This window comes from Polypterus senegalus, chromosome 6 (assembly GCF_016835505.1).
Source record: "Polypterus senegalus isolate Bchr_013 chromosome 6, ASM1683550v1, whole genome shotgun sequence".
In the NCBI taxonomy this organism is placed as follows: Eukaryota; Metazoa; Chordata; class Cladistia; order Polypteriformes; family Polypteridae; genus Polypterus; species Polypterus senegalus.
The window spans coordinates 123,337,436-123,363,742 of NC_053159.1; the positions used below are offsets into that span (position 1 = coordinate 123,337,436).

The 26,307-nt window shown below is 36.5% G+C and overlaps 1 protein-coding gene across 3 annotated transcripts in view; it reads left to right on the forward strand.

Moving 5' to 3' along the window:
* Positions 1–26,307, forward strand: part of LOC120531533 — a 111,087-nt gene that overhangs the window by 27,452 nt on the left and 57,328 nt on the right. For 2 of the 3 annotated variants that reach the window (XM_039757029.1, XM_039757028.1), the window contains exons 7-17: positions 1,105–1,330; positions 1,647–1,770; positions 4,943–5,111; positions 5,187–5,362; positions 8,033–8,176; positions 16,995–17,156; positions 18,734–18,849; positions 18,987–19,024; positions 21,300–21,378; positions 21,541–21,601; positions 25,895–26,090. In XM_039757029.1, coding sequence (XP_039612963.1) covers positions 1,105–1,330; positions 1,647–1,770; positions 4,943–5,111; positions 5,187–5,362; positions 8,033–8,176; positions 16,995–17,156; positions 18,734–18,849; positions 18,987–19,024; positions 21,300–21,378; positions 21,541–21,601; positions 25,895–26,090 — 1,491 coding nt within the window. The remainder of the gene's footprint in view (positions 1–1,104; positions 1,331–1,646; positions 1,771–4,942; positions 5,112–5,186; positions 5,363–8,032; positions 8,177–16,994; positions 17,157–18,733; positions 18,850–18,986; positions 19,025–21,299; positions 21,379–21,540; positions 21,602–25,894; positions 26,091–26,307) is intronic. The other variant, XM_039757030.1, reaches the window with a different exon arrangement.

A 26,307-nucleotide genomic window follows, 5' to 3' on the forward strand; every position in this document is an offset into this window, starting at 1 on the left:
TTATGCGTGTGCCCACTCTCCCCCTATTAACTATTTTTTTTTCTTCTAAAACATCTGGTGATATAAACCATCCCCTAAGGAAAGTATGCTTATGACCTGCATTGTAACATAACATAACATAACATAATACTCTCAGACCTTATCCAATCCTGTTTGGCTTCAGGAGGAGCAAGTGTTTATTCCAGTAGCATGCAACAGGAATCGGGACTGAATGAGCTCCACTCCATCACAGGACCAACTCATATACTTTCCCACACTCACTTGGGGTCTGTTTAGGCAACCAGGCAACATAATAAACTTCACTGTGAATATGGGAGGAAATCCAGAGTACCTGGAGAAAAATCTGCATGGGCACTGAGCGAATGTGAAAAATACACGTAGACAATGACCAAACATGGAATTTAAACTCAGGATGCTGCAAAAACAAAAGTATGTTTCAAATATGATATGTATTCTTACCAAAATTGATAACATGATATGTGTACTTCATAGCTTGTAGGTGTGTACTAAAATCTATGAAACACAGTGGTTTTTGTGACTAGAAATCTAAATTGGCAGCTTTGAGTACGAGGCTGGAATTGATCCAGAACAGCATAACAGTCTCTAGACAGACACTGAAGCAATTTTTCTAATTGCCATCATCCTGACAGCACACAGTACTGTGCTAGTTTTTAGGCCACTGGCATGAGAAAGGCACCCAGGACAAAGGCACGGGGGAAAAATGTGTGGAGCAACACATGAGATCAGCTAGTAGATTAGTTTTATTTTCTGGGAAGATTTTTAAAACAATTTTCATGGGTGGCATGCTTTTGCACAGTATAGTATCTTTGGCCAGTAAGAAACTCACCTAAACAAAAAGATAACATACAAATTCAGTACAGATGTTATTATGTGAAGTACCCATACTCCACAGCACTCTACTATGCTTCATTTCATTATTCTCTGATATGATCTTAGGTTTAGCCAGTTGTAATTTTAGTATCTTTAAATTGAAAGGTAGAAAAAAGAGAAACAAATAAGATTATTTTTCATATTAAATGAGGGATATTGATCTAACCCTAAATCTTATAATTTATAGCTCAAAATATAATGCTTTAATTCCAGGTGAAGGCCTCCACCTTGCTGACCAAAAGACTCCTCCTCTTATCAGTACTGAGTCGGAAGTGCTGGGAGCCTCAGCAGCCACCATCCTTGCTGTTCATCCTGAGCTGATGACCACAGTGTGCGAGAGGCTGAAAGGAAAACTGTTGCCAACTGCCCTTCGAAGCTCCATCTGGCTTGATAAACTGCTGAAGGCAGACGAAATATTAAATAAACCTAACAGCTTGCAGTAAGAAGACTAATCCCATCAGTGAATATTTCTTTAGATGCAGAAATACTCTTTGCACTTACATCTTCAACCACAATTTCTGTGTTGTAATTCATGTTATAATTATCATTATCTAATGAGTCTTCAAATTTTAGGTGAGAGAATGTGAATTTTTGGGAGTGTGCCTTGTAATGGACTGGTACTTTTTCCAGAGGTGGTTTCTGCTATATACTGAAATCTGTTCCAAGTAACACAGAATTTATATGGAGGTAGTCCAGTAAAGGTCTATATACAATTACCTATAAATATGTTAATGTTCAGTATTTCTGTATTACAGGAATCTTGAAAAAGCATCCAGAGAAAAATTTGGTCGAGCAGTGGAACGCAGAGTTGGGGAATTAAAACTGAGAAGTGCTACACGCTCACCTATTTCTGGCTTAATTGAAAATGCAGTGGTTGAGGTGAGACCCATTCTTTAAAAAGCCTGCATAAAACAGAATAGGCCATATTTCTACATTGTTACATTTTTATATACTTAGGTATTAATATATATGCACATGCATATCACAAGGTAAAACTTATTCACACATTGAGAAAAAAAACTCATGCAGTTCATAAAAACACAGTATTATAACCAACACAATATAAGATCCCCTTTTTCTGTTACTAAAATATGCCTTACTTTCATTTTCTGCTGGAAACTGCCTCAGTTTTGCTCACTTTGAAGCAAGCTACCCAGCATTCATGAACATGTGGAATTCAAAATGCACTTCGAACAATACATTTAAGAAAATCTAGGTGTAAATCAGTGTAGGCTGCGGTGGGCTGGCGCCCTGCTTGGGGTTTGTTTCTTGCCTTGCGCTCTGTGTTGGGTAAGATTGGCTCCAGTGGACCCCCGTGACATGTAGTTGGGATATAGTGGGTTGGATAATGGATGGATGGAAATCAGTGTAGGGCAGGTAAAATTCTATTGAAAACGGTGGTACCTATTGTCTTGTTCATCTTCACTATGACATATCCAATTTCTGTTTTTTCTTTGCTTTTTATGGATTGGAGAAGTATTTGTAAAATACAGTATATAGCCTCTTTAATTTAGAAGAATGTCAGTCACAAATACAGTTACAATATATATTAATTTCCTCTGCAATAAGCACTCCCCTTTAATTTTTTGGCTTAGCATGATGATGAATATCACCACAGCTCAGAGCTTACCCTTTTTCTAATGTCTGAATCTTATTGGGGACTGCCCTTGTCTTGTGTCATTTGCCAGTTCCCTTGCTCTGTAAATTCAGACTTTACCGAGCATCTTTCTGCAATACCTATTACAGATGTTTATACCTTCTGTTTAGATAATCTTTATATTGTATTTTGAGTAGTGTTATGAGACACTTAAACAAAAGAAACATTCAATTTTAACATTTGCTGCATTCAATCCATCCATTAATTTTCTAAACTGTTTATCCTGAGTAGAGTTGTGGAGGACTCAAGCCTTTCCCAGCAAACACAGGGCACAAGGCAGGAATAATTTCCTGGACAGGGTGCCACTCCATTACAGGGTGAACACGCAGACAAATATATGCACAAACCAATAACCAGTAACATTGTTAATCTACCTAATCTACATGTTTCTGGACTGTGAGAGAAAACTAGGACAACTGCTAGGAGGACTCAGGTTGTGAACCCCAGCTTCATTGTTGCAAGGCAGCAGAGCTACCACTGCATCCTCATTGCATTTTATCTCAGTTTTTACATTTAAAAAAAGAAAATTAAACAGTGTTCTGAAAATGTTTGTAAAGGTAAGAAATAACAAAAGGTTTAATTTCTTTGAAGTAATATTCCGTTTGATTGATTCCTATAAAGAGCATGTAAACTTACAGTTTGGCGTCTATACACTAATGATAAATAGTTAACATATAATACAAAACAGCATGCAATAAAATCACAAAATGCAGTGTTGAAATAGCAACAGTAAAACACCATGACATATATACTGTACAATATATAATACTGTTTAATGGCATTATGTCAAACAAACAGAAGAGAAATGGCAGTTGCACTGGTCAGTAAACTAGATTTATCTAGGCTAAAGAGCTATAAGGCCTGCAGATTTCTGTTCATTTTCTTAATTATAAGACAACTCATTAAGCTGAAAAAACAGTTTACTTTATTGTAAGGAGTACCTTGCGCCAAAGTGCTGTGCAAAGAAGCAGTAAAATAAACACAATACAAACAATTTAACAGAAGCGGATTAATAAAACAACCAATTAGAACATCCCCCACAATCCCATCATACACAGTGAAAAATGGAAGAAAAGAAGTAGGTCTTAAGCTGACTTTTAAAAACCTTGATAGAGGATGAAGACCTGATGTGGAAAGGAAGCTCATTCCAAAGCTTAAGAGCAAAAACTGAGAAGCTCTGTCTCCCCTAGACTTCAAATGAGATCTTGGAACTACAAGGAGAAGTTGTCCAGATGACCTCAATGCTCTCTATGCCGCATAGGGATGAAGGAGGTCGCAGATGTATTTTGTAGCGAGACCATGCAAAGCTTTAAAAACAAACAAGAAGATTTTAAAATCAGTGCAACACCTCAGCGGTAGCCAGTGGAGAGAGGCTAAAATGGGGGAGAGATCCTTTTTTCTAGACCCAATTAAAAATCTAGCTGCTGCGTTTTGTACCAGCTGAAGGCATGACAAAGTAGATTTGGGCAGGTCCGCATATAAGGAATTACAGTAGTCTAGTCGAGATGTAATAAAATCATGAATAACTGATTCCAAGTCCTTCTATGAAGCAAATGATTTTAGTTTAGAAATTTACCTCAGTTGGTAAATACAACTTTACTACCATGGAAATTTGTTTTTCAAAACTTAGTGACGAATTAAAGATGATACTTAGGTTTCTGACATCATTATGAATCATTGCTGCCGAGGAAGCCTAACTGAGTGCCGATTTCAACTGCAGATGTGGTAGGTCCAAAAATAATGACCTCTGTTTTATTTTCGTTTACTTGTAAGAAATTTTGTGCCATCCAATATTTAATACCCTCAAAGCATTTCAGCAGCTTTTTTACCAATGAAGTGATGTCAGGACTAAATTTGATGTAGGGACAGCAAAAAGAACAGCAGAGAATGTAGGGGTTAGTACAGATTTTGGAGCCACCAAGAATGAATAAGTGACATCATGTTTTTGAAAGATGGTCTTCAGGGGGAGCAGATAAAGGGAAAATAGAAGACACGCCAGAATAGAACCTCATGGAATGCCTTGTGTGAGAGGAGCTGGCTGAGAGAAATTCCCATCTATGGTAACAGACATAGATTTACCTTTAAGGTAGGATCTCGAACCATTTTAATACGCTGCCTTCAATGCTTACTTCATCCTCAAGCCATTTTAACAGAACCCTGTTGTCCACCTTGTGAAATGCTGCACTAAGATCAATTAAAACTAAGATTGCAGAAGAGCCCAAGTCCAAAGTTAACAGAGTAATTAATCATTTTAAGTATTCCCTGATTACTGGGTGTGGACAGTGACATTTTTATATAGTGTTATAACAGTTACAGTTAATGCTTGCTCAATGGATTTTTGTTGAAGATTGACTGTTATTAAGTCTTTTTTGTATTTCCTTTTTTCCTTAACAGAAATATGAAAGGATGCCCTGCATGCAAGCCTTTGCTACCAATGAACAGATGATTGCTGAAGCGAGCAAAGCATTGAATATCCTGTATGTGCACAGTGGCGTGTATGAGCCTTATCTTGTCCTGTGGCTATTTCCACTGCAGATTGCTTTTAAGCAGACATACGTGAGAGGTACACATTACACCATAATAATCTGGTTCAAGATTAATATACCAATGATGTAATGCATTTATTTTACATTTTTAGCTGAACACTGCTATGAGCTGGCGATGTACTTGCATTTTCTAATTCACAAGTTTCCATCCTGGCCTAAAATCTTAGGCTTGGCTGAGAAAGTCATGAAGCGTGTACAGGAAGAGGACTCAGACTTATATGTGCACCTCCAGTCCTGTTCCATGAAACAAACTGAATCTAGCTCCAAGGTAATAAAGGCTTAAATTTTCAAAATACCGTAATAGCAGAGTGAAGTCAAACTAGACAAGTGTGTGCTTGTATTATGGAAATCTGATATGAGATGTTGTCTCTTTGCAATTGTTCTACAGAATCATTTAAGGTATAATAGTAATAACTATAGTTTTTCTTTCCACAATAGAATACCATTTTATTTCTAGCTATATCCCTAGGGATAGTACTACTTTAAAAAATATGCTGCTTTTTAGAACCACACCTTTTAAATTGCTGTATAGTACAATATTCTGTGACTCAGCCAAGCTTCATTAGATTCCATAACGTGTTATCATATTTTTCATTATATCGTTATCATCAAAACTTGACATTGTCATACAAACACCTTTATCTGTAATTTCCAAGCAGCAGGCTTTAAAGTTCAGAAACATGAAAACACTGAACTTAACATTTTCAAACCTGAGTGCTCAATCTCTGAGACAGCAATGTTAATCACTTGGCAAATGTTCTGCCCTGAACCCATATAGCAATTAATTATGCAGATTTAGAATTTTGAGCACTAAGCTCAAAAAAAGATGCACTTTCTTTCTGAAAACCTAATGCAACAAGCTTTAAAGTGCCACTATATTATATTATATTATATTATATTATATTATATTATATTATATTATATTATACTAGCCGAAGCCCTCCGTAGCATATGGCGGTGTAAGAATAGAAATGGAAAACGATGAGAAAGGAATTCATTATAACAAAGGCTTAGGAAACCACCGTCGCAGTATAATGAAAATAGCAAGGAGCGAAACCAATGTCAAGGGTCGAGAGAGTACCTTCCTGTAGCAGGCTATGGAAAACGTAGACATACATAGATAGACGCCGCATTCACTGTGTTGCCCAGTCGACACGATAAGTCAGCGCATCCGCCCTATTGCGAGTGGTAAAAGTGCCATTTAAACTAATACAGGTAGACATGGAAACCAGGTTTTCTGATGAAAAAACAATAACGTTTTAAACAGTATCGTTTACATACAACAGATTTTGGCAGATCGTTTACATGCAATTATTTATATCCATTTATACACTAAATGCATGCGTATCCCATAGTATTAGAGTTGGCGGGCGTGGCTCTCTGTCTTGCTTGCCCTTACTTAGAGTTGGCGGGCGGGGCTCTGTGAGTTAGCGATCGTGGCTCTCTGTCTTGCGTGCGGTGTAAAGTCAACGTGGCTCAGAGGTGCATGTGGACTTTTGCACAGACGAAATCGACTGAGGCTGTGTTTGGTGAGTTGTTGCGTACCTCAAGAGCGACACTGGACTCGGTAGGACGGTTACAGTTGGCGTGCGTGGCTCTGTCGTGAGTATCCCATGACGCGGTAGAAGGGTTAGAGTTGGTGGGCGGGGCTCTGTCGAGCGTATCCCATGTTCTTACAGTTGGTGGGCGGAGCTCTGTCTTGCTTGCGCTCACTGTCTTGCGTGCCCTGAGTGAATTACATATAAAGATATATACTGTACAGACAATTTTGCTTGATTTCACAAAACATACAGTAGCCTAAAATGCATGCACACTGCCCAAAACAATTTATAGGTTAAAATAGCTGGATGATCATAGAAAAAAAGGTTCAGCAATTTCTAACATGGCATGTTTGATAAAAAAACAGCTACCAGTAGTGCCCCTTCAAGTAAATAAAGGAAATACTGTATAAAATGCTTTTAACAGATAGTAACACTGTAGACTATTTTTTGTGATCAGTTATGCCGTATAATGTTACTTTTAAATTTTAGAATTTTTGTATCTAATCTCAAAATAATGTTTTGTTTATATTTTGCAATGCAGTGTACACATTCTGACAATCTCTAATATGTTCCTGGCATCTTCAACCTGACTTTTAAAAAGCTACAGTCTGTGTAGAGTGTAGGAAGAAAATAATTGTGGCTTTATGTTAATTACTATTGAGCTACTAATAATTTGAAAAGGAATTTTGGAAACATTTTGTATTTAAAAAGTGTTGGTAATATGATTATCTTATTTTGGTGTAGCTGAGGGGTTTATGCAGGAAGTTGAATATTAATTTGTGATAGTTCATTTTAGCAGATTCCTTTGATTTTATGAAGACACCTTTCATTAGTGAATTCTATTGCTTTACAAGTCCACATTCTTAGTACAATTGTGTACAAACATTTTGTACAACTGTAGCATTGAAGGTTAGTTTAAATCAAATCACTTACCAATTAGGCCACAATGCCTCAGGCAAAACCTGAAACAAGCAAGCAGCTTTACCCAGTACTTTACAAGTACAGAAACTGTATATACTACAACTGTCTACAGGCATTTTTTTACAGTTGGAATACAGGCTGATTAAGGGACTTGGCCAGAGTTACACAGCCTGTTAGAAGTTGGAACTGGACCAGCAACCTTGTGCTGTAGGGTCAAAATCCTTAAACACTGTGCCACACTGACTGCCAATGAAAAATTATTTGAATTAAAAATCTATAGTTAAAAGGTTCTGTAATTACAGTTTTAATTGCCTGCCCTTTTGCCACTTATCATTGTCTTTTTGATAGTTTAAAAAAAACTGGATCTCCAGTCTCAGCCAAGGCTTTTTTTCTTACAGAATAATGTCTGGTTAAATTTTGGTCAAGTTTACATATCTTACATGGTTGAATAAACTATTGTATTTCATTCTTGTTAGGACTTCTTAGTTGAGCTTATTGCTCATGAAAGAGAACAGGCTTTTGAAATGCTGGATGTTCCAGCCAAGATGGACAGACAACACATTATCAACAGTGAGCTGCTGGCAAATCCTGTTATTTTTCTTCGAAAGTGGATGAGTGAGGTACATCAGTTTAATTAATTATATCAATGGTATCCTCTAGCAATGGATCTTGTTTCAGTGTGCCTAGCCCCAGCTGCTTACATATAACCACCCAACATAGTGACTTAAATTAATGTTTACTTGCCATTATCCTTGTTTCCACTACAAGTCTTTTTATTTTATCCCAGATTCCCACAATTCTTTTCATTAACAAGAGCTTCCTGTTTTCTGTCTTGAATGCACATCCCATTCAATTTTCTTTAATTATGTCCTTCACTGTTTTATTAGAGGTATCAAACTGATCAAGCCAAATTTATTTCCTTCCAATACTAAAGAGGCTCAGTCCCCTAAATTTGTCAGATTTAATACATATCTTTCAGGCTGTCTACTGTCATTTTTTATATATTTTTTTTAAATTTCTTGTTCAACACCCAAATTTCTACTGTCTGCTCAGCCTTTCCAAATAATTCATTGAGCAGAGAGATTTTAAACCTGGATACCTTTTCACCTTGATTAGTCTAAGGGGTTCAAGTCAACTGAATGACTCAAAATGGTATGTTAGAAATTTGTACTAGCAGGTAACTTAAATGAATACATTATGCCATCTTGTTCTGTAAAACTCTAAAATAAACACATGCACGACAATAGCCATTTTGTTGGCCATACTTTAAGAAGAGGGCCCCTCCCTCTCTTGGAGTGCAAAGATATTCAATCATAATGCTCGAGCACACCTTCTTTTGACTGTGAATAGAGTTTTTCTGTTACTTTTCAACTGTTGATTTAAACCCTGATTAGTTCTGATTACCTATACATTTCTCGGACATTGTTAATTGTTGATTTCTGATACATAACAGCTGTGGACCCCAACAATTTAAGTGCATATACTGTATAAGATATATCATTAACAAAGCATCTTGCCAGTATTTTTACACAATAACTGATTTTATTCAGACATTTCTTAAATGGTGTGACATGGTACACAATGGTTAGTTTGGCTGTGCCACAGCACCCACTGAGTTTATAGTCTAGTCTTATCATTGTCAGAGTACAGCTTACATTGCTTTCTGTTCCTGTGAGTTTTCCAAAGATAATGCAACATTCTCCCACATCTCAGAGATGTGCAGGTGAGATTACTTGTTGACTCCATAATAGTGATTATGAGTGGTTGTGGGGGTGTGCATGTGTGTGCATGAGCATGGCATGTGATGCGCTGCCATCCTGTCCCAGGTTGGTCCCAGCCTTTCAAACAATGTTAACAGCATAGGCAGCTGCAGCAGTTGACATTGACTCTGTAATGAAATAAGCAAGAAGACATGAGGATGTTTTTGGTTTCAAAAACATAATTCACTACTCTTTATGTAAATAAATTCCTTGTTTTCTGTTTTGAATACTTATTGTATTGGTTTCCATTAGTGCACAGAGACCCTGAGATTCTCAAGGATTACACAGCAGCACCTGCTCTTCTCTTTACTGATTGCAATGTAGCAACATTACATCTGTTTGATTAGAATAAGAATTACACAATATACCTGGGGTCACTTACCCACTGTAAAGCCTTAACCTTTTACACTTGGCTTCAGTCAAGTGTTAACAATAATGGTCTATAGCTTCCATTTATTTAATAAAGTAGCCTTTTCAATGATATGTTTCTCAGGGCCCAGTAAATTTTTCATGCTCTTTGGTCAGTCAGTCCAGTTGCCTTTTGAAGCAGAAGAAGATGGGAGCTAACCCCACATTAAGCCAAGGAACCCTCACACAATTAACATCTTTGCTTTCAACATATCTTTGAAAGCACATCTGGAGATTAACATTTAATTCATTGTATCACACAAGAAAAATTTGCCCTAGACCATGAGAGTTTTATGGAGGTACATAATAAAAATTTATAAGGAAGTCACACTCTGTCAAAAAAGTACAATACGGTATATAACTGCACAGATAATCACCCACACTCTTCTCTTCATCATGCCTAGCCTCATATAGAGTATCTATATACTGCATATATATGTAAATGTAAATTCATCTGCGAGAGAGAATACACTTTAATTAGTTGGGTTAGCAGAGATACAAAACACTGTGATGTGTCAGGCTGCAGTTAGATAGACATGACCTTCTTTCTAATGTCATTAACAGAAATTGGGAAAGTTTCATATGTGCTTCATGGACTAAGTGACTAGAGTCTGCTCATAAACTACAGGAAGAAAGCATGCCAATACTTGTACCATGTTATCTTTTTCCTGTTCAGTTTTATTTATATTGCACACATTTACATATATAATTCAGATTAAAGACAAAGCACTAAGGAATATGAACATACATATATTCATTTGTAATTGAATTGCATGGCTCAAAATTGTGGCAATATTAGAAACTAAGAAAACAGTAACCTTTAAATATGTTAAGATAAAGATACCTCACTATCGACAAAAGGAAAGCCAAACAACTACTCGTACAAACTGTAGGAGCTCACAATCAAGTCAAAGTCTTCTTGTCCTTTTGAAGATTCAACCATATGCTGTGGTACAGGCTGGTGGCCATTATTTTAAAGCAATAAAACAAAGAACTGGCTGTGGTTTGGCCTTGAACACTGAGATTTGAATAACAGTAACTTAATGTGTCTGCATTTTGAGTTGCACAATGAATCTGTCATACTAGGAGGTAATATATTAGCATAGATCTGACTTACACACAAGTAGTTTTTTTTATTGAGTCTCTAAACATTAAACCTCTGCTTATGGACTCATTTTTTTTTAAATTTGACACTTATTGTTAATGAAAACATATTGGGAAAAGCTGTTTTCATTGAGATATCATGAGCACACTGTACAAAGTTTTAAAATTACTATTACAAAACTTCTTATTGAAAAAGTATTGCCAAATTTTCATAGTATCTTAAATCAGAGAAATATTCTGTGCACCATGAGTTAATGATTAGTTTATGGCCTCACATTTCCCATGAGTTTACTTTAGCTTTTATATCTTTTTATATTTTCCTCTTTTACTTTTTCTACATCTACTCCTGATGGTGAAACAGTGGAGCACCTGCAGAGTTGTGTGCACTGCTTGATTGATATGCTATCTATAGAAGTGGTTCCTGCAGCTGTGCAGCATCTTGCACATTTCACATTTATCTAGAAATGAATGAAGGAGGAAACAAGCTCCCTAATTGTGGTTTGGTGACATGTTATGCATACAGTGAACAAATGCCTTCTCAGGATTTCCGTTACTCTAAAAACAACCTTATGACTACTTTATTTGAAGATCATAATAATTAAGTATTTTTCTGACATTATAAATTATCAGCAAAACACCATAATAATCTGATATTCATCATGGTGAGACGTACAAAACAATTTTAGGTTGCAACTTTAACACAGATTTTAAATCTGCATTAGGTGATTCTTTGAAAACTTTTATGTTTAAGAAATTTGCAGTTCAATTAGCCATAGACATCCAGCAAGTAACAATAGGACATCAGTCAATGCAGTTTTCTCATCACTTGAGCTAGCCTCTGCTATCAAGCTATTTCGACCATCACAAACCTATTTGGGCACCATTTTCTACTACTGGTATTGTTAAGTGGTATTTCAAAACATATTATCACTGTTATTTTTCAATATGACTCACCGTTACAAAAATATTTAACAAACAAAATTTTAATTAACTCTTTGAACAAGTGATTACAAATTTTTTAAATGCTCCAGCCTTCAAAACACTTAACCTTAGTCCCTGAGTACAGCTGAATGTTATGCCATTGTTTCATATAACTGTGATTATTTTCTGTGTGAATGTTCTCATTTTGGTGGTTTGGGTTGCATTTTTGTGTGATTTATAGAGCACCCTGTCATTATGTGTTTTGGATGGCTGCTGTGTAAAATACCATTTGATTGATATTGAAACTACATATTTTAATTTCAATTTCCTGTATGTTCATGTTGTTAATTCTTTTTTTTGAAAATCAATGTGTCCTGTTAAGCAACATCTTAGTCACTCTTATTTTACACATGTGTCTATTCATTAGAAAGTGTACTTTTCTATATAAAGCGTGTCTTTATTTTCAAATTTTTTCTACATATATATTATTTATCTCTTTACAAACATTCCTGCTAAATCAGATTTCCCCACTGGGACATTACAGTTAGTATTCAGTTGAGGTTATTTGCACACAGTAGTGCTGACATACTTCCAGTGAAATCTAAGCCTGCTGAGTCAATTCTGTTGTCCATATCACAGTTGTGATTTTTGCTTAGTGGTGAGAATTTTTCAGATAAAGAAATTTAAGTTTCAGCATACAGATAGCTCTGCACCTGAACATTGTTGTGTATCTTTATGTCAAAGTTACAGTAAGTACAACAAGGTACTTAGTTTTCATGTATTTCCCTCTGATGCTCCAAATGGATCGTTGCTATCCAGAGAGAGAGCTTTATGTTTAGTCCTGATACTCGAGTTTGTAGCTGTCATTTTGAAAAAGAGGATTTTCGTGAGCCAGGGTCTGAGACAAGGTAGCGACTGTTGAAGAAGGGAGCGATTACTGCATTGTTTAAGTGGAACAATTTCACCATTCCGGAGGTTTAGGAGAGGAGAAAGCGACTGACGCAGAATAACGCATCAGGTGAAGAGGAGGATCCAGCAGTTGTTGACCTAGCACTTGATAGAAACATGTCTCTCAGAGAGGAGATTCTCCAGCTGAAGAAACAAACTGAGACCCTTATAATGAAGCAGCAGTTTGGCTTTCTCTGTTTTGCTGGCTCAGACAGAACATTTGCTTTTTTACAAGGTATGCTGTCCAGCAGACTCACGCTATTATGTATTAAACTTACATACTCGTTCACCTGCTCCTGAATAAAGTTTAATGACTAATTGTTGAAATTCTGTTATTTTTAAAGAAGCTTAATGTAATCACATATTTCTTCCATATAAGTTCATAGTATACATGAGTTTTTAATTCATCTGGATCTTACCAGTCTTGTGCCCTGTGTTGGCTGGGATTAGCTCCAGCAGACCCCCATGACCCTGTAGTTAGGATATAGTGGGTTGGATAATGGATGGTTGGATGGATGTTACCATCGTAATTGTAGATGTAGCCTGAAATAATATAGTTTGAAGCCCTTCTCCTTTTTAGGTCCTGACATTTTACACAAGGTTATAATGCAACTTTCATTGTTTACCATTAGTCTGGGCATGTCTTGAAGCGATCGGGTAAAAAACGCCATAGCTAGTCCATTTTGATATCAGCACCGTAAGAGCAGCAGCTGGCTGATCCGGAATCTGGAAGAGAGTGTGCATGTAGACTACTACTTTGTCACTGTCAGTGTGGCGTTTACATATGAATCCCCCCACACTCCCAATCTACATGGATTTTTTTGTTTGAACTGTGATTTTCCTCCCTCCTCCCAAGGTTACTGTAGGTTCACTTAAAATTCTTAATTGGCCCTATCTGAAAACAGTGTGTATTGTGGATTGGCAGGGTAGTTTGATGGTGGCATGTGAGTCAGAGCTGCTACTTTACAACTCCAGCATTGTGGATTGAAACTCCAGCTTGGGCACTGCCAACACAAAGTTTTCTCCTATTATTCCTGTTTTATTTCTACAGTTACATTTATATTTATTTGCTTATTAGACACTTTTAGCCAAAATGACTTACAAAAGAGGGAAATATAATCCAGTAAACCTCAGTTTGAGGGTCTGTTTGGGAAAAAGTGGTACAGGAGAAGGTTATAAAAATGATAATTCCAAGTGGAGATCTCAGAACAAATTTCAAGCTACTTACAATTCCTAGACAATAAAACAATTTCAGATAATATCAGTTAGACAGAAATTCACCAAACAAGAAAATATTTAAATCCTTCTTAAATACATTGAGGGACATTGAGGGTTTGTAATGCAGGGCAGTAGGTGCTGCAAAGTATTTTAAAAACTCTCCTTAAATTAAATAGGCAATGCAAAATAATCATGAAATAAATTTGTTTATTTGCACAATGTGCCTGGTGTTAGCATATGTCAATATCCATTAAAAATTGTTTCCGACTTGTATTTGTTTAATTTCTGTGTAAATGCCTATATTTCCTGAGTGAAGGATGCTGGCCAAATAAGAGTGTATGTAAGTCCTTGATCTTTTGGCAAGCGGGTTACCTGAGGCTGCCTTTTAACTGTTTGCTTTCAGATTTCTCTGGGGACGGAGCTCTCTATGGCTTGGACACTCCTACATTTATTTGCAACAAATTAGTATTGTTTCAGGTTTTTTTAATCTAATGTGATTGGACATACTATTTCATGTTCGCATCATTGGTTCAAAGTTCACACCCACCATTAACGTAACTATAAATGAGTAAGCGCAGCTTTAGGAAGATGGCCTCATCAAGTGGAACTTCATAAATCATGCATTTGATGGAAAAAAGGAGTTGAAGAAGCTTGGACAGGACCAACCTCACTTAGGAATTCAGAAGCAGGCAAGTGATGGAGGACAAGCTTACACACGATAGGTCTACCTGGAGAAACTGGCATAAAAGCAGCTTCACGATCACCATGTTAGAGCACTTTGGATGTGTCTCCTGACTGCTAAAGTCCATCTGTCCTGGGTGTGATGTCACCATCCTGCCTCACATGGCTGTTGAATAGTGGACATACAAGGGAAGGGCAAGAGGCGAAGCATCTTGGAGATCCCACCAAAGTCCTCACTAAGTGATGTATCTGTGAATATTGGTCTCTGAGCTTCTTTTTTACCAGCTTCTCTTACAAAAAGTGTGATGTTGTAGAAAAATAAATGTTTGGAAACACTGCTCTAGACAATAGTATGAGGCTAAATGTTTTGGGCCAGCTTAGTAAAATGACTTAGTTTAATAAGAAAGTAATTTTCAGGCCTGAAGGAAAGGAGGGCAAAATGTATGTTTAAGGAAATATAGGTATCCTGATCATAAAGGCAGAATAAGATATAGGATGGACTTGTCCTAAGGGTGTAATACAAGACAGGTTGTGGGGCGCGTTATGTTTTAAGATGTGAGGGTCTTTGGATCTTACAATGTGAATTTGTGCCCAGGTGAGGTAAGCCTGGCAAACTTGCACAGGACTGGACAGACTGGCAACAGTAAAGAATAAAATTAGGTTGGGTATGGCTCTGTGGATGTGGTAAATGATAAACTGGGATGCAACACTTGAGAAAAATCAGAGGTCTAGTGACTGTATGATGTGGATTTATGGAATATGGTGGAAATGGCCAAGGACTGATAACTCTGTTAGCGGAGGCAGAATAAGATGTGGATTGGACTTATGCTATACATGTGTTATAGGTCAGACACAAGTCCACGTTATTGGAAGATTACAGAGGTGGAAGTGTGGAAATTATGGTGTGGGTTTTGACAGAATGGGGAACTGGGCAGGTTGGCAGTGGATTAGGCAATTTAAAGATATGTGCAGTATAGAATTTGGATTGCATGTGCATTAGTTCCTTTCCACATCCATAGGGCAAGTTATAGAAGAATAAGGGAACTGTGGATGTCATTGACTAAAGTTTTAGAGTACAGTTGAAATGGGAAAACTCGCATCAGTTTGGGTAGCATGGTGGAAAGGGTATAATACATTTTATCTGGATTTCTCCTATGTGTCTGGTACTGGACAGGCCAAGATGTGCATTGACGATATATTGAGGACCATGAGAGCATGTGAAATGACCAGACAGATAGACAGAAAGATATGAAGGGCACTATATAATAAAATATGTGAAAGGCGCTATAGATAGATAGATTTGAAAGGTACTATATAATAAGTAAGTATTGCTTCAGTTTGTCCCCCCAAAAACTGAGCCCCCACCCAAATTATTTTCACCAGCCACCACTGTAGAGGGAGTCAACATTCTGAATGGAGGTAGGAAGCTAATTTCACCAGCTAAGAGCTACACATGAAAACAGTATGGACTGAGATTTGATACCATGCAGATATGGCATCACCAGACTCCATTCAACAGCAGACCTGACTAGTCAAGAAGGAGCATAGGACCACATAAGTGTCTCCATATTCTGTTAGATACTGTCTGATGTTATGTATACTGTATAGAGTAAATCTTCAAGCCAAAAGAGCATAGAAGCATAGTCCCTTAAGGGAAACTGGCCATTAATCACCACCAAAGGTTTCACAGTGACTACATCTCCAAATCATGGCAAATCATGGCGATTAGGTTGATTGCTGTCACTAAATCTAATGTGAATATGCATGTTTCAATGATATGTTTGGGTAACTTGTTTCAATTTCCCACTGATACCTGCATAAGCACATTCTTTATGTTTTCTGTTTGGAATGTTCATTCTATTTGTTTCCTTTAGAACTCTTAATAGTAGCTTTATTATCAAGCTACTATAAATATGCATGTTATAAATATTTTATTATTGTGAACTTTTCAACTGAGTAACAATTTTAATTTACCCAGGTATCAGGGGGTGTAGTGGATTTGCCTATCATCCAGGGTTGGTACCTAGTGCTGCTGGAATAGCCTCCAGTACAACATAGCCCAAAATTTAAATGAAATGGGTAGATCTCTCTATGAATGAATTTAAAATTTCATCAAATGCAGAAAATGTTAAAAGTTCCAAAAAGGAATTTCATTAAGTAGACATTTTGGTAAAATGCAATAAATGGATTTGGATGAACTGGTTACCTGCAAAGAAAGTTAGGAGCAGCAGGGATCTTTGAGTAAAGAATTGATAAGCCCTTGGTCACTCATAGTTTTATGAATGACCTATAAGGGCCTGCCTTCCTATAAAGACTGTTGGCCCATCGGTGTCCTTTTAACTTGTAATAATGGATAAAAAGGCTGGCCCTTACTTATATATGTATGTTTTGATTGCAGGGTTTTATCAGTGCACTTGACCTGCCTGCTGTGTTGTTGATTTGGGACCAGTTTTTCATGGAGGACTGGAACTGCCAAGTGATGGAAGATTTCTCTCTTGCAATATTGATGCTGCTTAAGGATCCACTGATGGCAACGTATGACTATCAGTCATTAAGACAGGTGAAAATTACATTGCTTATTGAGATTTTGAGATTTCACTCAATTTAGGGAACCACGTGTGACTGAGACCTTCACTTTCTTATATACAGTAATATAATAATAATAATAATAATATCATTTTGGCTTATTGTTAAGTAAATAATGACAAAGTAAATTCTGTTACACTGTAGGACTTTAGGTTAGGTTGAATAGGTGATAGTGTTCTCCTGAAAAACCTTACAATTAAAATTGGTTATACTTAATATTTCAAATGAGTGTAAACATTATTGCATCAACATTTGCTAGCACTTCTTGTCGTAAAAAATAACCTGAATAACTGCGTGTTACATTAAAACATTTCAATTAATCTACCTTAAACATACTTTATATATTGGTCACACAGTTTTCTTTAAAATGAAACAATTTTTTTAAGATTATAGTTGTAACCCATGACTCTCTGTCGTGTTTAAAAAGAAGACGTGTCACAAAGCATCAAAAGAGCTCCTGGGCTTTCCATTGCTAAACATTCCCCCGTTTGGATTTTCTGTTTTGTTTTGTTTTTTGTTTTAACTGCTTCCACCTCAATAACTTTTGCCATTTGACATCATTAAAATAAATAGACACACCTCTCACTTAATTTCCATTGTGCATTTTTATGCTTCATTCAAGTATGCAGACTGTACATACAATATGCCACGAATAACAATGAGTCATTTGTTCCCAACAGTGTTACCCACTGTAATTGTATGTTCTGTGGTCATATGACCAAACCAGTTTTACACAGGTTCACATTTCACACAGGTTCAAATTATGCTCTGCTCATGGATAGTTCGATTGATTAACTATGGTAAGTTTTAAAATAATTGGCCAGTCAGGCGTTTTCTGTAAAAAAATCTTTTAAGGATGCAGGGTATAATTTGCCTTATTTAAAATTAAGATTTAACTGTAGTATAACCCTGCAGTCGGCTGGTGCCCTGCCCTGGGTTTGTTTCCTGACTTGCGCACTGTGTTGGCTGGGATTGGCTCCAGCAGACCCCTGTGACCCTGTAGTTAGGATATAGCAGGTTGGATAATGGTTGGATGGATGTATTATAACCAGCTCTGCTGCCTCATAATTTGGAAGTCTGGGTTTAATTCCTGTAAAGTCCATACTTTCTCCCTGCATTAATGTGAGTTTTGTCCCACATTCAAACAATGTCTGTCTTACTTTAACTGGTGAGTCTAAACTGACCCTGTCTGGTTATTATGCGCTTCATCTGAATGTACACTACAATGGAGTTACATCCCAACCAGAGCTGGTTGCCTACATCAGCTTGATGCTACAGTTGTAGGTTCCAGCTCCCAGAAGAATGGAGAAAATGGACAGATGGGTAATTAATTGTTTGAGTGAATGATCAGAATTTAATGTTTATATCTGAATTTAAAATTGACATTTATAATCAAGGCCCATCAAGCTTGTGTTAAACAGCATGTGTTTTTGCTCATTGCCAACCATTTGTTTAACTCAAGTAAATAATTTAACAAATTAGTAGACTATTGCTAAAAATAATGTTCACATGTTGTTCTTTTTTTGTGTACTCTTTCCCATCCAATCCAAGGTATTTTTGGACCAACCCAGCCATCTATTTACAGAAGACATTCGAAAATCCTGGGTTCACTTGCAACAAGGAGGGCTACCAGCTGATATCCCGTGGTTTAACCAGTCAAATATAAGGTAACAAAATATAAGGTGAAGCCTTTTTTCTGGTAAATTATTAGTTTTCTAGTCTTAAGCTGTTATGTTAAGTAATCATGAAAAACTCATTTTAAAATGTTGTGTATATAGAATTATTATTATTATTTTATTTCAAGGTTCCTTCAGGGGATATCATCAAGTCCAAGACAAAGAGGTAAGTTATGAAGGTGGATTTTTATGTAAAGAAGAACACAAAAGCCCAAAATAAACAAGATAAAAGAACAATTCCTGCAGCTTTTCTGGGTCTTGTGCTGCATTCATTGGCTATTGGAAATATTGGAAAGAGGAGCTTCCCTGTGGGAAATTCACATGAATGCCCTAGAGGGTTGGTTGCTTAAGGCTGGAGGATTCAAAGATAATGTTGCTCAAATTTACTAATTTATAAAATAAAACTATATCTCTTTTTACTTCATTAAACAAGATTAAAAAATAATAATAGTCTCAGTCAGAAATTGCATTTTGTAGTTATATTGCAGGACAATATGATGGTTTGATTTTTGATTCATTTCTAATGTTTTAATCTTTGCATTATGTGAGTTGTTTTAATCCTAAGGGCTTTCTTTGGCATTTAGAATAATTTTATTTAATATGGTAACGTGACTGGGCACTATCTTGGATGTAGTTTCAGGCGTCTACAGCTATGTTGTTGGTAGCGACGATATTTGTCGCTAATCACATATTCAGATATTATTGCAACATTTGACATTGTGTTATCCCAATTTAAGATGATGTTTTGCAATGCGCAAATCTATGTATTGGATTGAAGAACGATTTTTTTTTTACTTTCAAGTTTTTTTTTTGCCATAGGAATTTGGAAAGGATATTAGTCCAAGGAATGGGTATTCTTACTAATTTTTTCTGGATTTAGTGCTTGGTTTGATAAGTGATCCCTGCCTGTTCTATACATTATCTCTCCCCTTAAAATATTATTTACTTCTTAGTTTTCCTTTCACTAATTGTAGTGTCCATTACCTCATTATTGAGTGTAGTGTGCCGTTACCAGCAGATCACATGAGTAGCAAAGGCAATTGTTATCAACAAAAACATTGATGTGGCCATAAATGAAAAGTCACATAATGGCAGTGAACATTTTAAAAAATAGTACAAAAAAGGGGTGTGGAATTGCCATAAGAATGGTAAGAAAAATATCAATAATCATAAAAAAACAAATGCAAAAAGTACACAAAAAAAATCGGTTCCATAGCGGCTAAACTCATATTTATTATACTTCATTGGTTCAAAAGTCCTGCAGCTCCACCCCTGCCGCTGGCAGTCCTATGTATCCCTTTATTTCTGACCCCATCTCTCAATTAAAGCACAAGACACCCTTACTATTTCCCAGTTCTATATTAAATCAGTGCTTCCCACGTGTTTCACATGAAAGCCCTTTGGTGCCAGCAGATGATTTGGAGGACTTCTCTTGGCTGACTATTTTCCCCATAACATTCATCTTATTTTTCAAGGCGCTTTCTAACCAGATTTTTCATTCTTTTCCTTTCTGCTGCCCTTCTTTTTTTCTGAATTTCTCCTGTTTCTATAAAATTTCCATCTCCTTCCTTCTAAGCAGCCCCTTACATGCTGGACAACACATCTGTGATGGACTGAAACCATATTACTGGTTTGTGGGTTAATTGGCGTAAACATTATTACAGCATCATGCAGTCAGTTAAATTAATGCCTTTGGTTCATAATTACATTTTTTTTTACAATAGAGCTAGTAGTGTACCCTTCAGTTCTAAAATAATGAAAGATGGAAGAAATGGATTTTATGCATTGTATAATCTTCTATATTTATTTAAACTGCTGTTTAAAAAGGTGTAAGTTTTTTTGCTTACCTTGTTAGTGGGCTGTGAAGCAGTGGTGAGTTTTTGTATAAAATGTCAAACCTGAGTACTGGGTGTGTCCTTGATTTTAAACCATTTGGGCTGCAGCCATATTTCAGTTAGTTTTAGTCATTTATTTCATTGATGATTTTTTTTATGTGGCATGAATAAATTAAGCATTTTTTGTTAGTAATTGTGCATCAGTCTTCACACTGGGTTTTAATCCTGATTCAGTCACTGTATATTTAATGTTTTCTCCCTTTGTCCGAGTTAGTTCTTGAGAGATACTCTGATTTTCCTGTCACATCCCAAATATAATCAGGTTACCTTTATTGGCCATACGAGAGTAGTCCTAATTGGGTGAGTGTGTATGTGTGCATTTAAAGAGCCTAGTAATCTGCTGGCATCCTGTCTAGAATATCATCCTGGGTTGTAGCCAAGAATACCAGGATAGGCTCTGGCTTGCCTGCAATCCTGAAATGGATTAAGAATTTGAAGACAATTTTAAGACTAAACTGTAAACATGAGGTTAACAAGTGAATTTAAAAACAAACAAGATACTAAGATTACAAATGAGATATATTAGTTATGTGTCTCTATCTGCAGATCCAGTGCATCCAGGTCCTAATGTTCAGGTCAATGTATACAACTCAAATGAGGAACTTCCCAATAAACAGCCAGGAGGGTGAGGCATAATTCCATTTGTGCATCCACAACTGAGTAGATGTGAAACACTTTTTTGTAACTAATAGTTACAGCATTATTTAGCTTTATTTTTGATAAGTAAACAAGCCCGATGCTGAAAATTCTAAAATCAAAATAACGTTTTTAAATTTTTTTTCCCTAGTGCTTTAGATGTGTATATTGATGCAGTGCAGTACATTCCAGACAATGCCACCATAATAAAGGTAAGTCTTAACTAAGCTTTCTTGAGATGAGTCATAAAAAAGACATATTTCATGTTAAACATTAAGAGCTATCATGATTAGGCACAATTTAGAAACCTCTTCTTTAAACAGCATATTACATATATGTGATATAAATTAATTTTGAAGGCCAGGTTTCCTCATCAAGTTACAACTGCAATGAGGGGGTTGTGCTTTGTGGTCAATGAATTTTAGTCTAATGACATGAAAATGTTTTTCTTAAAAATAGTTAGAATTTCATGCTATCTCTGGATGTGGCTTAGAACTCATTGCAAGGTTTTATGAACTGCATGGTCAGTCATGCCCAAAATAGATTTTCTCTTTCTCATTGACACTCATTCTTAGCCATCCTTTGTGAGCAGGGCTAGTAGTAAGTGCCTGATGCAGCAAGAACTGCTGACAAGGTTATTAAAGCATGGATTTATATTAATGACATCTGACATCTGGAGAGGTAGAGGTGTGGGCGAAGTCGAAAAAGACCAGTAAGCCGTCAGATTAACAAAAATGAAAGAATACGCAGGCATGCATGTCGTCGACAAACCACTTAAATATAGAGAACAAGTCAGAAACAGGAAGGCTATGAACACGAATAAGCAAAAAGCGAGGACCACAAGAAATGCCAAGGGTGAAGGTCAAGAGACAGTTTAAATGTACCAGCAAGTGGGAAAAAATGGCTGCCGATGTCTACATGATAACTGCTGTTGTCAACTATATACGGAAGGCATGTCCAGATGTACACTGGTAGGGGAAGGGGCTTGCTTTGGGTGTTGCATGACAGAGGGAGGTTTGTATTTATTGTCTTTACCCATGTGCTTTGCATATTTGAGATAAATCAAAGTGCTTAAATTGTGGTTCATTTTGTAAACAATTCAATATAACAATATATAAATATTAATAAAACAATGTCCCTAGAGTCAGTTTTGGGAGCCAGAGATCAGTCTGCCACTTCGACTTCCACCCAAGGACCCTTATGTCTCCTCCTAGAGGTTGAGAGCACATTAGAGAAAGAACCCATCTTGCTGCTTTGGTCTGTGCCCTGCCAAGTCATATGGGTAAGAGCCTAACTATGTGACTCCTGCTGACTAGACCCAAGGGGGGCAATTTCCCTGACATAGTATCTCTTAGAATCATTGTGACACATAACCCTCTCCACCATAATAAAGTGCCGATTCATAGAGAGTTTAAGTATCTTGGAATCTTGTTCACAAATGATGAAAGCAGAGCATGGGACATCAACAGGCAGATCAGGGCAGCTGTGAACATTGTACAGTCAGTCATGGTGAAGAGACAGCTGAGCCCAAAGGAAAAACTCTCAGTTTAATGGTTGATCTGTGTTCCTACCCTCACTTATGGTAATAAGCTCTGAATACTGACTGAAAAAACAATAAACAACATTATGGATACAAGATCGCAGGTTGTCTGAGCTAAGCCTTAGAAATAGGGAGATGAGCATAGGCATTCAGGAGGAGCAAAAGTAGAACCACTGCTTCTCTGCATTGAAAGGAGCCAGTTGAAGTGGTTTGGGCATCTATTTAGGATGCCTCCTGAACACCTCCTTGGGGAGGTGTTTTGAGCATGTCCAATCTGGAGGAGACCTCGTGGTAGACGCAGGACACGCTAAAGAGATTATATTTCTCAGCTGTCCTGGGAACTCCCTTGTTTTTCTCAGGAGGACTTAGAGTAGGTGGTGGAGAAAAGAGATGTTTGGACACATTTGCTTAGAATGGTGCCTCCTCAACCTGAATCCTGATAAGTGTTAGAAAATGGACGGATGGATAATAAAGCAATGATAATCAAACTTGGAACTAGTAACTCCACAATGTTTCAAGGAATATGTTTCAAAAATCAAGTTAATTGCTCTTAACAAAACATTGAGGTTTTAAATACTTGGTTTTACTTTCTAGTGAACATATAAAAGGGGACCCAAAAATGCCCTGAATTGTAATAAAAAAAAAAAAAAATTATTATCTTACAGTAATTCCTATTTAGGCACCATCAAAATACTTCCCATGAGATGCAATATACTTGTGACACTTGTCCCAGCACTTCTTCCATTCCTGCAAACATTTCCTGTACCCATCTTTTGTTACAGTGTGTAGAAGTTCCTTGTGATTTTTCCCGGATTACTAACACTGTAACAAATCATCTTCATTGCAGTTCTAGTTTTAATTTTGGGAGTAAAAAACATCAAAGTGAGTGACATCTGACTAATACAGGAAATGTGAAGCAACAATCATATTATTTTTGGTCAAAAACGTTTTGAGTGGTAACGCGATGAGTATACTGTATAATGTGGTTTTGCATGTGCCACTGCTCCATGCATTTATTTCTTGATACTTACCTACAGACTCCTCAGCAGTTTAGCGTAATGTTGCTTATTAATATTCTGTTCATGGAAAAACTTTTTAATAACAAGTCAGTAATAGTCAAAAAACATGATCATCATTGTTTTGATGTTTGATGACTTGGGGGGTTTTTTTAGCTTGTGGTCACCTGCACAATTGTAGAATAAATATCAAAAATACACATTTCAGTCAACTCAATACAGTGCCATTTGGTAAACTGATTAACAAGACTGTAGGCATCCAATAACCAACGGCATAGTTGATAACTACACTCTACTGCCATGCTATTGACTGATTTCTGGTAATTTTCGGGTCCCCCTCATACTGTACGGTATTTTATAAATTAAAGAGACAGCCTTTGTGTTGATCTTGAGCAGTGGTAAATTACAGACCACTGAAAGCAGCATAGCATAATAGAACATTTCCTTAAGCCACTTGAGGCAGTGAAGTCTATCTTGCAACATTACATTCAAAACGGGAAATGGCACTGGACAGGATGCTGATTTTTTCTTTTTTCTCACTCATCCTCACATGGGGTCAATGTAGAATTGCCAATGACTTCACAGAGAGAATAACACAGGATATGAACCAAGGGTGCTTGGTTCATGAGGTAGTCATGCTAACCACTGTGCCTCTGTCAGAAATTAATTTGTCTTATACAATTTTAAATCTGCAGTAGTACGTCTTCTATGATCAGGCATTTGAATATTTCACATTGTTCGAAGCTTGTTTGTGATGTTCTCAGGGGAGCTGAATTTGCATCTAGAAGACTTCCAATTGTTTTTAATTTTTTCCTCTGTTTGAAAGAATGTCTTAATATTTAGCATTCTCAGATGACTACATTTCATGTAAAATCACAGGTACCCTTATGTATGCCCCAAGTGGAGAAAATCTGACTTATTCATTCTTTTCAAAACTTTTGCTACATTTCTACCTTGTGCATGTCTTTATGAACATTGTATCCCAACAGAATTGTTTTAGAAATAATTAGAAAATTTGTCTAAAAACCTGTGAAAAAGTTTTTATGACTCTTAACATTGTGCAATATATCAGCAGCTGCAAAATTTCAAATTTTTGCAATCTACTGAAATAAATTTTATTATTAACTTTTTGCCATCTCTTGTCTTGTATATGCAATACGCTAGATAAAGTAGATTCAGAAAGTACTCAGACCTTTTCACTTTCTACACAATTTATTGTTGTACATTTAATTATAAATGGATGCATTTGTCATTTTTAACCATCAGACTACCCTCAATAACCCATAATGCCAAAGTGAAAAAATTTTTTAAAAAGTTTTAAAAATGTATTAAAAATCAAAAACTGAAATCTCTCATTCCTTTTAGCGTGTATATTTTATAATTGATCTTTCTGCAAAATTAGTCATGAAATTTTTTACAAGAAATCATGAGTGTAAAAGTGATAGTATGCATTTACGGTTTGATGCTCCAACAATGATGGATGGATTAAAAGGAAGAAGTCTACGTGACCATCATCATCATCAAGCCCTTCCGTGAGAATCCTAAATCCAAAGAGGACTGTTTCATTTATGTTAGGTAGAATGCCCAGAGGGGACTGGGCGGTCTCATGGTCTGGAATCCATACAGATTTTATTTTTTTCTCCAGCCGTCTGGAGTTTTTCTGTTTTTCTGTCCCCCCTGGCCATTGAACCTTACTCTTATTCGATGTTAATGTTGATTTATTTTGTTTTATAATTGTGTCTTTCATTTTTCTATTCTTTAATATGTAAAGCACTTTGAGCTACTGTTTGTATGAAAATGTGCTATATAAATAAATGTTGTTGTTGTTGTTTGAGGGATTTATTGTACTCTTGTCTGTTTTGTGAAGTGTCTTGTGATTGCAATCTTTACGTAAGGTGCTGCATAAAATAAAGTCTGACAGATTATGTCCATGTATCTCTTATTCACAGGTAACAGGTCATTTCATTCAAGAAGGAATAGATATTCCAGATATACTGGCTCTTCCAGAGCTCCATTCGCCAGCAAGAAGCCCACAATTCCTATATCGCATGACTACAATGGAGGAAAAGAAGCTGGACCCTAAAGCATTGCTCTTGCTGACAGTGTACACTGTTGATGCAGAATCCGGAGGACTTAGTGGTATAGGTCAGAAATAAAGGAAACATACTGTAAACTTGTATCTTGGTGCACCTGTATTACTATAGTTGTATTGTGAATTGGAATAGAGAATCACAGTGCCATGAAAAAGTATTTGTCCTTTGTTTGTTTTTATATTTATTGCATATTTGTCCTTGTAAATATTATCACATTTTCATTAGTAAATGTTAGTTAAACGTACTCTTGTTGAACAAATAGCCATTTT